The following is a 15,072-nucleotide window of genomic DNA, read 5'->3' as shown; positions in this document are numbered from 1 at the left end:
AAGAGATCCTTTTTCTTCATGAGGAAAATAATTTGATTATGATCCTTCAATAAACGTCCCTTCTTGCGCTTCATGAACTTGTATTCTACATATAGCTCTAAATTTCATTTGCTTTTATATTACATTCATTGTATATCTTGGATGCCGCGGAGAGGGGTCTCCAGGATGTAAAAAGAAGTCAAGGATATAGGCTACATTTTATTTTAATACAATACAATGAAATGAATTAGTACTTTGAAATATTATTGTGTTACCGCGCTATTATTAATTACAATCCGATGTCCCTGAAGTCTTTGTAGAGGTTTTTGGCTCCAGTGTTGTATTCGTGTTTGTACTGTTTGAGAACAGACAACTACTGATAACGACAAAGGATATTAAAGAAAACAGTGTGAAACAGTTGTCTAAATACAACCTTTTTTTGAAGAGGTCATTGCACGAAGCCGGCTGGGGTGGCCGTGCGGTTCTAGGCGCTGCAGTCTAGAACCACGTGACCGCTACGGTCGCAGGTTCGAATCCTACCTCGGGCATGGATGTGTGTGATGTCCTTAGGTTAGTTAGGTTTAAGTTGTTCTAAGTTCTAGGGGACTGATGACCTTAGAAGTTAAGTCCCATAGTGCTCAGAGCCATTGCACGAAATTCTCGAACTAGCACTAGGTGTAATTGTTATAACAAGCTTCTGTATTCTTAAAATTCTGTACCTGCAAAATCAGTTTACCAGAAAAATTATACCGTTACTCATTAGTGAATGGAAATATGTGCTACAAACTAGTTTCTTCACTTTTAAGTCAGCTATAACTAGCGCGAATATAGTTGAAAAAGGCGCTTTATTATATGTTATACTGTATCTTTTCCAGTTAAAGTTTAGATCTATCTGTAGTCCCCAAAAATTAATATTTTCTTTTTCTTGTATTTCATTGCTTGAGCAGACTATTTCTCTTTCGCAATGTGACACAGCGGTGGTTTAGTTTGCTGACATCTTAATTTAACAATTTTTCCTTCATTCAATAATGTTACTTACTGTCTCTGTCTTGGTATCATCTGCATGCAACAAAATATTTGATACTATTTCTTGCTGTTGATATCCTCCATCAATTCTTTTGTTTTCGTTGGAAGATAATGCTAGAAACATAAAGACTGAAAACTATTTGTGGCATGCAGAATTATCATTTTAAAGAATTATTTTATATCTTTCATCGCATCTTTTACTGTTGCAACATAGTACTCCTCCTTCGAGTCAACAGTATTTATTAAGTGCTAGTTTGCAAGGGCGATGGTGATGCTCTTGGTGCAAAACAGCTATGAGGAGCAGCAGCTGCAGCAGACGGAGGACAACGACGCCTGGCAGCCTTGTCCCGGATCGGGGAGAAAGTTTGCCCACTGACATTTCGGCAGCTCTGCACTCTCAGGCAGTTCCTGGGTCCTGCGCATGCGAGAAAATAAACTCGCTTCTTTTGTTCGTCACATTCGGTAGCAAATCCATTTGGCACTGGGGTTCATGTGATCCCCTACTTCTTGACTTAAGTAAAATCTTCTGTGGAAATGCACGTTGTCGTTTATTACAATAAATATCCTTACATTATATCGGAAAAAAGATACGATTTTATCCAGTAGTTACTCACACATTGCATGAAGCGAGTCTTTCCCAGAAGAAAAATGTCATGCCTTATGATACCGGCAGTATCCTTGCAGTATCTGTAGTTTTATTAGACACAGATGACTAAGTAAATGTTATCGGCAGTTCTACCAACCTGGCAGCGAAAGATATTGCTGTATACAGAGAAATATATTAGCAGGAAAACTCTTATAAAATGGAAGAATATATTCTGAAAAAGTTTTCAAGGTGCGGGCTGGGCTCGTATTCTGCTGGTTCTGTAGTAACTTAAGTATTTGTGTAGACAGTTCATCCAGTCTAGAACAGAGAATCTCGATGATTTTTGCCTGTTATCGATGTTGGACTTAGCGGGATATCAGTCCTGGGAATTCCCAGACTTTCAAGAATGCTTTAATTTTATTCGGAAACAAATGACAAAACATTTTTTATTCGCATGATATGATTACCATTTACCAAGTTCGTATTTTTCCCTTTTATTGTACTGTGAAGCCTATCTTCTTGCCCAATGACATAATACTCCAAGGGCAGAGTTCCTTATAGATTTTGATGAATGAGTTTGCGAGTATCAAAATACGTGACGCAAATGACTGTATCTTTTGACTGCACTGACTTACAAGCTTACATTTATTGCACTGCCAAGGGACCATAGTCTTTAGTCTTTCTTTCTTTCGTTTACGCCATAGTCTCGCAGGGTCGGCGTGGTTACAACGCATTTGGCAATGTTAGTGTTAGGTATGGCCACTCCCTACCCCCCAGGACGGAATCAGTGTAACCCAACTGTCTGCATCCAGTGTAAATCGTGAAATAGTGCGAACGTGTTTCAAATGTCTGCGACGCGTGTAACTGAGGCGTAACGTGGGGACCAGCACGGTATTCACCTAGCGGGATGTGGAAAACCACCTAAAAACCGCATCCAGGCTGGCCGGCACGCCGGCCCTCGTCGTTAATCCGCCAGGCGGATTCGATCCGGGGCCAGCGCGCCTACCCAAGTCCAGGAAGCAGCGCGTTAGCGCTCTCGGCTACCCTGGCGGATCGGACCATAGACTTAAGTATGTGACATAAATTTGAAATTGATACGTCTACCCAGTAACAGAAGGGCAGAGACAAAATCGGGAAACAAGTGACAACAATGTTTTTTCGTGTGACGTAATTAGAACTTAACAATTTTCGAATTATTTTTTTAGTTGTAGTGCGCGACTTTGCTTCTTGCCAAATTTCATGATTATAGGTCAACGAGAAGTACCCAATAGGGTTTGATGAGTCACTTTGCGAGTATCAAAGTACGTGACATAAATGACCGTATCTTTTGATTGCGTTGATTTAGAAGCTTCAATTTTTTACACCGCTAAGGCACAGTACACCTCAATATTTGACTTAAATTCAAACTTGATGCGCTGCCCCATCCTGAGAAAAAGGTCGTTACCAGACGGACAGAGAGACAGGCAGGCAGGCAGGCAACAAAGTGATCCTATAAGGTTTCCATATTCACCGATTTAAGTTCAAATGGTTCAAATGGCTCTGAGCACTATGGGACTCAACTGCTGTGGTCATAAGTCTTACCGATTTAGGTACGGAACCCTAACAAACGACCGTAGACCTTCGTATGTGACGCAAATTTAACGTGTTATGTCTACCTGATCCTCAGAAAAGGGTTTTTAACAGTCGGACAGACAGACAGAGAGACAGACGGACAACAAAGTTATCGTGTGCGGAACCCTAAAACCAATGTTTTTGTTCAATTTAATTTAAACAGTAAACCATGTCGCACTTCTTACAGAATCTGCCACCGAGCGAGGTGGCGCAGTGGTTAGACACTGGACTCGCATTCGGAAGGACGACGGTTCAATCCCGCGTCCGGCCATCCTGATTTAGGTTTTCCGTGATTTCCCTAAATCACTCCAGGCAAATGCCGGGATGGTTCCTCTGAAAGGGCACGGCCGACTTCCTTCCCCATCCTTCCCTAATCCGATGAGACCGATGACCACGCTGTCTGGTCTCCTTCCCCAAACCAACCAACCAACAGAATCTGCCACGAGAGTTTGATTAGCATCTCCGTAGCGCTCTCGCACTTCCTAACCAAATGCATCACGAAATACACTACTCTTATTTGGCTCTTTTATATCGCTTCCATTAATCCTACCTAGAACGGGTCCCAAGTTGAAGATCAATACTCAAGAAATGGCCTAACAGATGTTTTGAAGGCACTTCTTTCGAAGGTGACTTACATTTCAATAGAAATCATCCCATGAATGTCAGCCTGGAATTACTTCTCCTTCATCTTGCTGTAAGCATTGGTGAGCAAGAGCGAACAAGATCTTGTGGAAATGTACAAAAGTGTCGCCATAGCAGCAAGTAAAACAGAACTGCTCATCAACAAACAAAAACACAGTCCATATTCAAGTAGGCAGAACTAAACATCCACACGAGCACTTCACAGTTAGCGAAGACAGGTTCAAGTCTGTAATCAGTGCAAGTATCTGGGAAGTTGGTACAGTTGTTATAATCAAATACCCATAGATGTAAATGAAAGAATTACTGTTGACTCCCGATGTCTATATGCGCTCAGAGCTACGTCCAAGTGCATAGCCATACCAAATTCTGCGGAAATGGAGATCTACAATACCGTTATACGCCCTATCGCCCTCTATGGTTCTGAAAGCTGGACAGTAACTATGAAGGAGTTGCAAAAACTTCTAACGTTTGAAATATAAGTGATGAAAAGAATTTTTAGCCAGGTGAGGGGCGGAGGTACTTGGAGGATAGCAAATAATAATTAAATTTACGAGTTCATGAACGAGTCTAATGTTTTACAATATCGAAAGATCAGACGAGTCCAGTGGGCAGATCACTTTCATTGCCCATATTAGAACAAAAAGATTCCTGGGTAGACTAAGAAAGAGATGGGAAGACGACGTAATGAAAGATGCGGTAGCTTTGAATATAGCCGACTGCGAGGGAACAGAAGCGGACAGAAGGCAGTAGAACCTGATTCTTGACACATCGCCTCGTCTACTCTCCACGGGGCCTATGACCGCTGGACAAGTAAGTATAAGAAACCTCTTCAAGTTTCTCCGGACAGATGTTGGCAAATTTTTCCTGCTTGTTACTGTTTCCAGTGATTTTTCGTCAATAGTGTAATGGAACAATAACCGTTTTTCTGCCTATTTAAACGCAGTATCTTGCATTTATTCAACTCTCTTACTGGTCTCCTGCCAGCCCAGCTCCAAGCACTGTACTACAGTTTTCTTTCATTATATCTTTCCTGTGCACGACAGCATAATCTGTGAAGAGCCGCGTGGAGTTTCCGATGTTAGTCACCACATTCACGCATACAGTGAAGAGTAACGGCTCTGTAACATTCCCTTCGAATCTGACTACTTCTGCCGGCCGGAGTGACCGAACGGTTGTAGGCGCTACAGTCTGGAACCGCGCGACCGCTACGGTCGCAGGTTCGAATACTGCCCCGGGCATGGATGTGTGTGATGTCCTTAGGTTAGTTAGGTTTAAGTAGTTCTAAGTTATAGGGGACTGATGACCTCAGAAGTTAAGTCCCATAGTGCTCAGAGCCATTTGAACCATTTTTTTTACTACTTCTTCCTGTTAAGAATGACGTGCTGAGTTGTGCGAGCGACTGAGTCATGAATCCAGTCAGTCTGATATTCGGTGATCTTTTATTCTGTGATTCTTGAAATTTTCCCTGCGTAAAGAGTATTCTATAAAGTTTTGGGATTGCAGCCGGACGATGTCAACTTCTTGCCATGATATTTCGGCTGATAACTATTCAGCCATCTTCAGGTGAGTGTTTTGCAATAGAGATTGCTAGTTCACGTCGCAACGTTATCCCAAAAATTTGCACGGACACACATGCGGAAAGGCAACCGCTACATGAGTGAAGTCCGTCGAGTTTCGCGCCCTCTTCGAATACTGCTCCGTGCGCGCTCTTTGTCGGAAAGCGGGCTCGCGGAGTTAAAATTCAGATGTCAAGATAATAAAATTAACTGTCGTTAGATGCGTTATTAGTTATAAAATGTTTCTGAAGATATTAAAGAAAACTGAATCTGTGTTCAAAGATAATGGATAGTCTCCACATCAGATCAGCACAGCTTTGAGGAGGAACAAACGTGATCACCCACAAGCGCAAGAGGAGAAAGAGTGGTTCAAGTTTGAGGTGTTCCTCCTATATGTCGGCAATATTTCGTCGAAATTAAGACTCTACAAAGCGTCTACAAAGGATTGGGCTCTTCTCTGTGCGGCAAAGGACGATCTGGGATTGCGAAAAGCTGGAATCTACAGAATACCTTTCCAGTGTGGTAAGATCCTTCTGGTATTCAGTTATTAGGGGATCGAGGGCAATACGTTTGGTGGAAGATCTTAATAAATCGTGATTGCAGCTTTCGACTGGATAAGGCATGCGACCTGATGATTTCTTTACTATCTTCAGAATGGAGACATTTTATGACTAATGACACGTCCAGCGACAGTTAATTCTGGTAATTTCACACTGAATTTTAACTCTGCAAGCCCGCATTCCAACACTGAGCGCGCATGTAGTATCACCATTACCCATGTGCTTGGGCTGCACAGATGGAGCTTAAGCTCGATGGAGGACGCTCATGTAGCAGCTGCCTTTGCGCATGCATCTCCGCAACAATTTTTGGGATAAGCTTAGTGATGTGAACTAGCAATCTCCTACCCGCCACCCCAAATTCTATAAGTCCCTCCAGATCCTCAAGCGCCATGCACTTCGCCTCGCCTTCCGTATACGCCTCCCGTCCCCCATGTGGATCCTCTATGACCTGATTCCTTTCCCCCATTTGCTCCTTTTCCTCCAACATATCCAAGTCCTCTACACCTACCACCGACTTGATCCCCCTCATCCCCTGATTGCTCCTGTCCCAGTCTGGAGCCGCATGACCACTACGGTCGCAGGTTCGAATCCTGCTTCGGGCATGGATGTGTGTGATGTCCTTAGGTTAGTTATGTTTAAGTAGTTCTAAGTTCTAGGGGACTTATGACCTCAGCAGTTGAGTCCCATAGTGCTCAGAGCCATTTGAGCCATTTGTCCTCTCCAATCCCTACCCTCTGCCGCAACTTCACCGTTGTGTCCCCCGTACCCTCCACCTCTACATCCTTCATCTCCTTTCCCAAGGTGGCTTCCATCAACTCCACCTCGCAGGTGGTGCCCTCTCTCCCTCCATTTATCCCTCCTATCAACTCTGATCCTCACCTCCCCCTTCCTCCCTCTGTCCTTTTCCCGGGCTCCCTCTCCCCCCCCTCCTTCCACCCTGTTTTTTCCCTGCCTACATTCTCTCTGACTCCCTTCTCTCCCCCAAGTCCTTTTGCTTTCCCATCCACTGCCTTCCCCAATCCTTTCTGCGTCCGCCCTGACCCCCCTTTTCTATGTCCTCTCCCTCAATCAGCTCCCACCTTTTTCCTTGCCTCCCCTCTTTTTTTCCCTCATCGGTCCAGGTCCTCCCCACACCCCCATCTGCCACAGTGTCGCCCCTATAGTGCTGTTTTAAGTGAATGTTCAGTGTTGTGCGTCCCCTGTCAGTGTTGCGAACAGCCACCATATTGTCAGTAGTTGTGTTTTTTATCCCGTGCGAACAGAAACCAGACTGTCGCCGTGTGTCTTTAATTGTGCCTGTCTACTTACTGTGTGTCTTTATCCGCATCGTCAGCGCCATGTTTTTATGTTTTAAATTCCACAACTTTCCGCCATTTTACAGTTTTTTACAATGTCACCGTTTTATCACCTGTTTTTATTGTTTCTGTAGGCTATAGAGAGGCCTATCGAAATGCAATAAATAAAAAAAACAAGCAATCTCCACTGCAGAACACTCACCTGAAGATGGCTAAAGGGCTGCCTGCTGAAATATCGTGGCAAGAAGTCGTCGTCATCCAGCTGCAGCCTCGAAACGTCATGGAAAGCTCGTATTTTGTTTACGAAGTGACAGTGCAGAACTTTACTGAATGCCTTCCGGAAGTCAGGCATCTCGATATCAAACTGCGCTCTGCGATCTCTCGATTCTTTGCTCAGCACTCGTCTCCCATAAGACCTTGGAGCGCGTGCTTGTATTTCCTTGTCCTTGGGAGCTGCCGCAAGTATTAATGAAACGCGACGTTCCTCTGCGGTCAGCCACAACCAGGAATCCGATTAATAGCATTCCTCATGGTTAAAACATAGTAACCGATCAGTACATCCCCGATTCTTTAAAGACTCGAAATGCCATGTACAAAAGAGCTTCACGCCCGATTACTTTAGAAATGAGTGAATGTGATTTACATGTAAGCGAGAAACAAATTAGAAAAGGTATGAAATTATGTATAAAGTTTGTTGAAAGTCGCAAAGTGCTCTCACTACCAAACCCTGGATGAAAATAGTCTGGATAATTTTCACTCCGTTTTAAGCAAAAGCTGGCTTTCTGTGCATATTAATGCTTATAGCATCATATCTCCTGTGGACAGAAGCAGCCTATCCTGTCAAGGAGACAGCAGAAAAGCACATTCTCAAAAAGAACAGCAAGAACTCCAAACGTTTATCGAGTGAGACATTGTAAAAGGAGAAGAACGAAGGAAAGCAAAAATTAAAGGGGGATGGATCAGCAATGTTTAAATTAAATGTAGAGTATCGGAAATTAGCTAGAAGAGATAAGAGTATCTTCTTAAATGAACAGTGCAAAAAAGAAAAGGTTGAAGAGAGTTGCCGAGTGGGGAAGACGATGGATCGTTACAAGAAAATTGAAGATATTAAAGGAAAATTCCAGGCGAAAATTGGTAGGATAAAAGACAGAAAAGGTAAAGATCTAATAGAAGCAGACGACATTAAAGAGAGAAGGGCGGACTATGTAGAAGATGTACATAAGAAAGAATTACATACTGATGACGATGAAGTTAATGTGATTTTAAAACCAGAGACAGACAGTTTGGAGAGCGAAGCCAAACAGACCGTAGAAAATATTGCTAAAAGCAAGGGTGTTAGCTACGATAGAATTACAGCACAATTGTACAAAATCAGTGGAAAGAATGCTCTTAAAGTGTTGCATTCAATATTTCAGAAAATATGGAGATTCAACGGTGGCCAAAAGTTAAAAGCTCAGTATTCAACCTGCTTCCACAGAAGGGAATTTCTGAACACTATTCAAATCATTGAACAACCGCACTTATCTCTTGCTAGCAAAGATGTGCGTAAAATCTTATGAAATAGACTACAGCAGTATATGGATCGAGAAGCACCCGAAGAACAAGCCTCGATTTCGTGAAGGAAGACAACAGCCGATGGGTTATGGGAAAGGATTTCCAGAAAGGTATATATCTCTGCTTTATTGATTACGCCAGAGCCTTTGATTGCGTTAACCTTATATTATGGAACGTACACAAAAACATGGAAGTACCAGATCACCTCACTTACCTCACGCAGAATATATTATGGAACGTACACAAAAACATGGAAGTACCAGATCACCTCATTTACCTCACGCAGAATTTATACTCTGATCAAGAAGCCCCGGAGAACCATACATGGAGCGACTAAATGGGTCAAAATCCAAATAGGAGTACACAAGGCCGCATGTTGTTATCTAATTTGTTCAGTTTTTATGCAGAGCACATTATGGGGAACGTCGGGTTAGATGAAGAATACCTGCGATAAACATAAATCATCTTAGATGTGCAAATGATGACATACTAACAGCAGAAAGTGAAGAAGAGTTAAAGATCCTTTTACTTTTTTGGGTAATGCCTTTATGTTCTGAGGCATCCATAGACTCCCTGGCAGACGAAACTGTGAACTGTGTGCCGAACCGGGACTCGAACGCGAATTCTGACTCTTGGCGGGTACTGTCTGCGAAAGCTTGGTTCGTGTCCCGTTCCAGCACGTAATTTAAGCCTGCCAGGAAGCTTCAGATCGCCACTAGGGCTGCAGAGTATGAGGCATCCCCGTTGTCCCAGGGGCGCAGCGTGACTCACCCTTGTCCATGGTGCAGTTGTAGCAGGAGAGCATGCAGATGTTCTGGAAGGTGTCGACGTCGCCCGTCGAGTCCCTGGCGCAGACGGGGCTGGGCGACAGATCACACCTGCAGTTGCACTTCGTCGTCGACGTCGAGCGGGCCGCCTCACCCACCGCTGCAACACGTGACATCGTAAACACTACAGTGACAAACTGGTACAGTCTGTACTCTACACGAGGAGTGAGTGGCATCCCAGTAACTACACTCATGCTCATAAGTTAAGGATAATGCTGATACATGGTAAAACAACGCTCTGGTGGCCAGTTTGCGGGTTTAAATCACCTTGGGTTATGACCATGCGGTGAATATGACCTGCGGTCGTCGCACGGTGGCGCTGGCAGCAGTCCACATACGCAGGCGTGTGTTGGTGCATGTCAGAGTACGGTACAGCGAGTAAGTGTGCAGAAGTTTTCAGACGTGCTAATGGTGACTGTGTGTTGGAAATGGCTCAAAGAACTCATATTGATGACGTTATGAGTGGTAGAATACTAGGGCGACTGGAGGCTGGTCAAACACAGCAGGTCGTGGTACGGGCTCTCCGTGTGCCACAAAGTGTGATCTCAAGATTAATGCAACTATTCCAGCAGACAGGAGACGTGTCCAGGCGCTACAGCATGGGACGTCCACAGTGTACAACAACACAAGAAGACCGATATCTCACTATCAGTGCCCGCAGACGACCACGGAGTACTGCAGCTAGCCTTGCTCGGGACCATACCGCAGCCACTGGAACAGTCTACAGACGACTGAACAGACATGGTTTATTCGCCGGGAGACCTGCAAGGTGCATTCCACTGATCCCTGGTTACAGGAGAGCCCGTGAGGCCTCGTGTCAAGAACACAGTACATGGTCATTGGAACAGTGGTCCCAGGTTATGTTCACGGACGAGTCCAGGTATAGTCTGAACAGTGATTCTCGCCGGGTATTCATCTGGCGTGAACCAGGAACCAGATACCGACCCCTTGATGTCCTTGAAAGAGACCTGTATGGAGGTCGTGGTTTGATGGTGTGGGGCGGGATTATGATTGCTGCACGAAAACCCCTGCGTATCTTTGACAGATGAACTGTAACATGTCAGGTGTATCGGGACGTCATTTTGGACCAGTATGTCCGCCTTTTCAGGGGTGCAGCGGGTCCCACCTTCCTCCTGATGGATGATAATGCACGGCCCCACCGAGCTGCCATCGTGGAGGAGTACCATGGAACAGAAGATATCAGGTGAATGCAGTGGCCTGTCTGTTCTCTAGACCTAAACCCCATCAAGCACGTCTGGGATGCTCTCGGTCGACGTATCGCTGCACGTCTTCAAACCCCCATGAAACTTCAGGAGCTCCGACAGACACTGGTGCAAGAATGGGAGGCTATACCCTAGCAGCTGCTCGACCACCTGATCGAGAGTATGCCAACTCGTTGTGCGGCCTGTGTACGTGTGCATGGTGATCATATCCCATACTGATATCGGGGTACATGGGCAGGAAACAGTGGCGTTTTGTAGCACATGTGTTTGGGGACGGTTTTCTCAAATTATCACCAATACCGTGGACTTGAAGATCTGTGCCGTGTATGTTCCCTATGTGCCTATGCTATTAGCGCCAGTTTTGTGTAGTGCCACGTTGTGTTGCACCACATTCTGCAATTATTCTTAATTTATGAGCATGAGTGTATTAACGCTTTTCGCTCCATTACCGGATACCGTCCAACATACTTGTACCGACTTTTCGGCTTTGGCTCCATTGTTGGAGGACGCTCAATACTCTGTTATGTCATTTTTTTTCACGTAGTCTGCTATCGTAAGCAGTGCAACATGCAGTGTCGCCTACTACCGACAGTGACCATCATATAGCTCTACCGCATACAGGATGAACCAAAATTTGCGCTCTCAGACGTCACACCACGACCCCTTGCATATGGACAGTATAAAAATTTGTCTAATGAAATTTCCTCCCGTGGTGCGTATTTTCGGTAGGAAACTCAGTAGAAGAAAGACGACTGCACAACAGTACAATAACGTGGACGAAAACTACGAGGTCAGTTCAAAAAATTCCGGAAATGAGGTTGGCATCCCTGCACACGCCTATGTTTGATGAATAGCTCCCGGTAGTTTCATTGTTGTATGTCAGTTAGTTATTGCTCAGTGCTGTATTGAGTAGAACGATGTATCGCTAAGTTTGCGAATTTCGAGACGGCAGAGTTAGAGGAGCAACGCGTCTGAATTAAATTTTGCTTGAAACTCAAGAAAATCTTTACAGAGACACACCAAATTATGCAGGAAGCCGACGATGATGTGTGCTCAAGCCGTACTCGGTGTTACGAATGGTTCACAAGGTTTAAAAATGGACGGATGGAAGTTAAAGATGAACCTCGTTCAGGACACCATTCGACGTTTACCGATGACACTCATGTCAGGGACGTCAACGATATCGTGGGTGCCAATCGAAGATTGATTGTCCAAGGGATTGCAGAAGAACGTATCATTTCAGTTGGATCATGTCATAAAATAGTGACACAGCATCTTGGAATGCATCGTATTGCCGCAAAATTCGTCCCACAGCTCGTGAGACAAGACCAGAAAGACCTTCGTCTCGCCATCTGAAGAGCTTTCGCATGGCGCAAATGAGAACGAGATGTTCCTTAAGAGAATCATAATTGGTGATAAGATGCGGGTCTACGGTTATGATGTTGAGACCAAGGTTCAGTCTTCACAGTGGGTCGGAATAGGTTCTGCAGGAGCAAAAAAATCTCGTCAGGTCAGATCAAATGTCAAAGCCTTACTGAGAGTTTTCTTTGACTCTGAAGGATTAGTTCGTCACGAATCAGTGTCAGAGCTACGAACTGTTAATCGATGGTACTATCGGCACGTGTTGCGACGCCTGAGAGAACTGTGAGAAGGAAACGGCCAGAAATGTGGCGAGACAATTAATGAGTCGTGCATCACGATAACGCAACCACACATTCATCCCTTTGGTGCGTAACTGTTACATACAAAAAGGAAACCACTGTGCAGCCTCAACCTCCGTATTCTCCACACCTGACCCCTGAGGACCTTTTTTTGATTACCGGAGTTGAAAACCCCGTTGAAAGGCCGAAGATTTGCAATGATAGACGAGACAAAAGAAAATTCGCAGACGGTTCTTCATGCGATCCAGCAAGAGGCGTACCAAGACTGCTGCCAGAACTGGAAATGGCGTTGGGAGCGGTGTATCAGTTGTGTAGGAGAGTATTTCGAAAGAGACCATGCACAATAAGTAAAAGGTAAGCGTAGAAACATTTTGTGGACAAAGTTCCGGAATTTTTTGGACAGACCTCGTATCTCCGCTCAACAAGTGAGGGTGTTGTACCCGTAGAATCGTGTAGCTAGGAACACACAGTGCTTCCTGGTCGGTGTTTCAATCCTGCGTCCGATTTTAGAATCAAGTGAAGGAATTCACACTTGGGACCGACATAAGTACTTTTTGGCATATCAACTTCTTTTTGTTGCCTTGAGACATTATGTAGTGCTTTGTGCACCCTTGTTAATATTTTTAGTTCTACTCATTAACGGCTCTGTAATATACAGTATGTAAGCTATTTGTAAGATATTGTCAATTCTTCAGTTATCTAATTGTACACTAATTAACATTCTACGTATTTTTAATATTAGTCCTACAATGTGTGCACGATTAAGCAATACTTCATCGGTATTCTGAAACGGAAGATCTTCTGCCATGCAACATTTCCTTAATGTCTTGAAAATGAAAATTGGAGTTAGTTTTCGGTAATTGCTATTTCAAATTGTATTTAACTTGCAATTGGTGTTTGAAGTTATTTCTACTTACATTTAAGTTGCTGATTATTAGTATGTAGTAGAGTAGTAACGTAATATATAGATGTCTAGAACCGTGATAAGTGAATTCTAATAAATCCTTCAGTGAATCCCTCCGTTCTCAGGTCTGTACTGTCATGTGTACCGGAAGTGACAATGAAAACCAACGAAACAAATTACTTGAATAAAGCAAAACCGTCTCTAAAGACCGCGACCTCCAAGATTGTAAAAACATACTAAAAACTTCGTTTCTCGGGTAACACGCGCGCGCGCGCACACACACACACACACACACACACACATGTATATCCTCTCCATTACCTGTTGCGTAACTGTACAGGATGGTTCCTGGCCAACCTCTTGAATGTGTCGGTAGAATCCCTATATGAAACGTCATTAAATGCTTGCTAAGTTCGTTTTGCCAAGCTATAAAACAGCCAGGTGAAACAGATTAGTATGTTCATCAGCTACTGAATCACGTAGATCTTTACTGCTAACGTCTCATCCCGTCCATCCGTTGACTATGGTTGGTTTATTTCTGTTAATCCTTTGTTTTATATTATATTACTTTTTCGTGTAATGTATCAGCAACATCAAGGTTACTCTGCAAAATTAACAATATCCTCTGGTTGAAGTTGGGACACATTATCACACTATACTCCTGCAGTGATCTGAAGAATTCTTGTAAAATGTAAGTCATAAGTGCTGAACGAGAAATTTCAGCTATCTCGAACGCTAGCTAAACTTGGAATATCCTATCAACGAACTACCTCTGCCACAGTTGAAATATCTTTTATTAATGCAACATGTTTCGCGATTTTTTAATTCCATCTTCAGAAGTACCTGTTAACAGACAATCTTAACTCATTCACTTTATGAATTACACCGTCAATTGTCTGCTTAATTTAGTCTATGCACAGTGAGGGCATTTTGAAAGAATTTACTTTCACTGTATCTGCATACAGCTATGTCTACGGACGGTATTGCGCGTTTTGGGCAAAGATCAAACGCAACAGTGCGAGGTGATTAATTTGTGTCGTTATTCCTTTATATGATGCAAAATAAGGACGCAACTGGTCATATAATTCATGAATTTATTATGTTATAACATTTTATTAATAGATACACTTTAGTGAGGAACTGCAAAGGCGGCTTTGTTAATTAAACATTCCAATTTTGACAGAAATGCTTTATTGGTAACATCCTGGAAGTGACAAGCAGCCGCCGTGGTACAAGTGCCCTCAGCATAAATAAATTAATGCGTGTACGTCTGGAAGGACGCTTACAAGAAACTAAAAAATAACCTTTTCTTCTACTTGACGTCCGCCTGCGTCAACCCGGCAAACAGTTACGTCGCAAACAGGTTCGCACTCAGTGATCAATGACCAAAGAAAACTGATGCAAACGACTATCCTAACGAAGTGTTAATGCAACGGCGTTGCAACACTCTTGAGCTCTGTTGTCAAATCGAAATGAGTAGGTTAATGCCGTACAGTGCATTGTACAAAGGGTGAGCTACGGATGACATAAAACCACTTTTATTTTGAGAACGGTTCCAGATATCAAAATGAGGTTTTTTGTAAATGACTATACTCTGAGAGGACGTAATTTTGTCGAGCGGTTAATTCTCTTAATTCTTGTATGAATC

At 43.6% G+C, this 15,072-nt stretch overlaps 1 protein-coding gene across 1 annotated transcript in view; it reads right to left on the bottom strand.

Annotated features, from left to right (window-relative positions):
* The window catches only part of LOC124624930 (turripeptide Pal9.2-like), an 81,878-nt gene that overhangs the window by 32,917 nt on the left and 33,889 nt on the right, over positions 1 to 15,072 (bottom strand). Inside the window, exon 2 of the mRNA XM_047149139.1 lies at positions 9,581 to 9,736. Within this exon, the coding sequence (XP_047005095.1) occupies positions 9,581 to 9,736 (156 nt within the window). The remainder of the gene's footprint in view (positions 1 to 9,580; positions 9,737 to 15,072) is intronic.

This window comes from Schistocerca americana, chromosome 1 (genome assembly GCF_021461395.2).
Source record: "Schistocerca americana isolate TAMUIC-IGC-003095 chromosome 1, iqSchAmer2.1, whole genome shotgun sequence".
NCBI lineage: Eukaryota > Metazoa > Arthropoda > Insecta > Orthoptera > Acrididae > Schistocerca > Schistocerca americana.
Note: the sequence above shows the minus strand (reverse complement) of the source record. Positions and strands in the feature narration are given on the sequence as shown.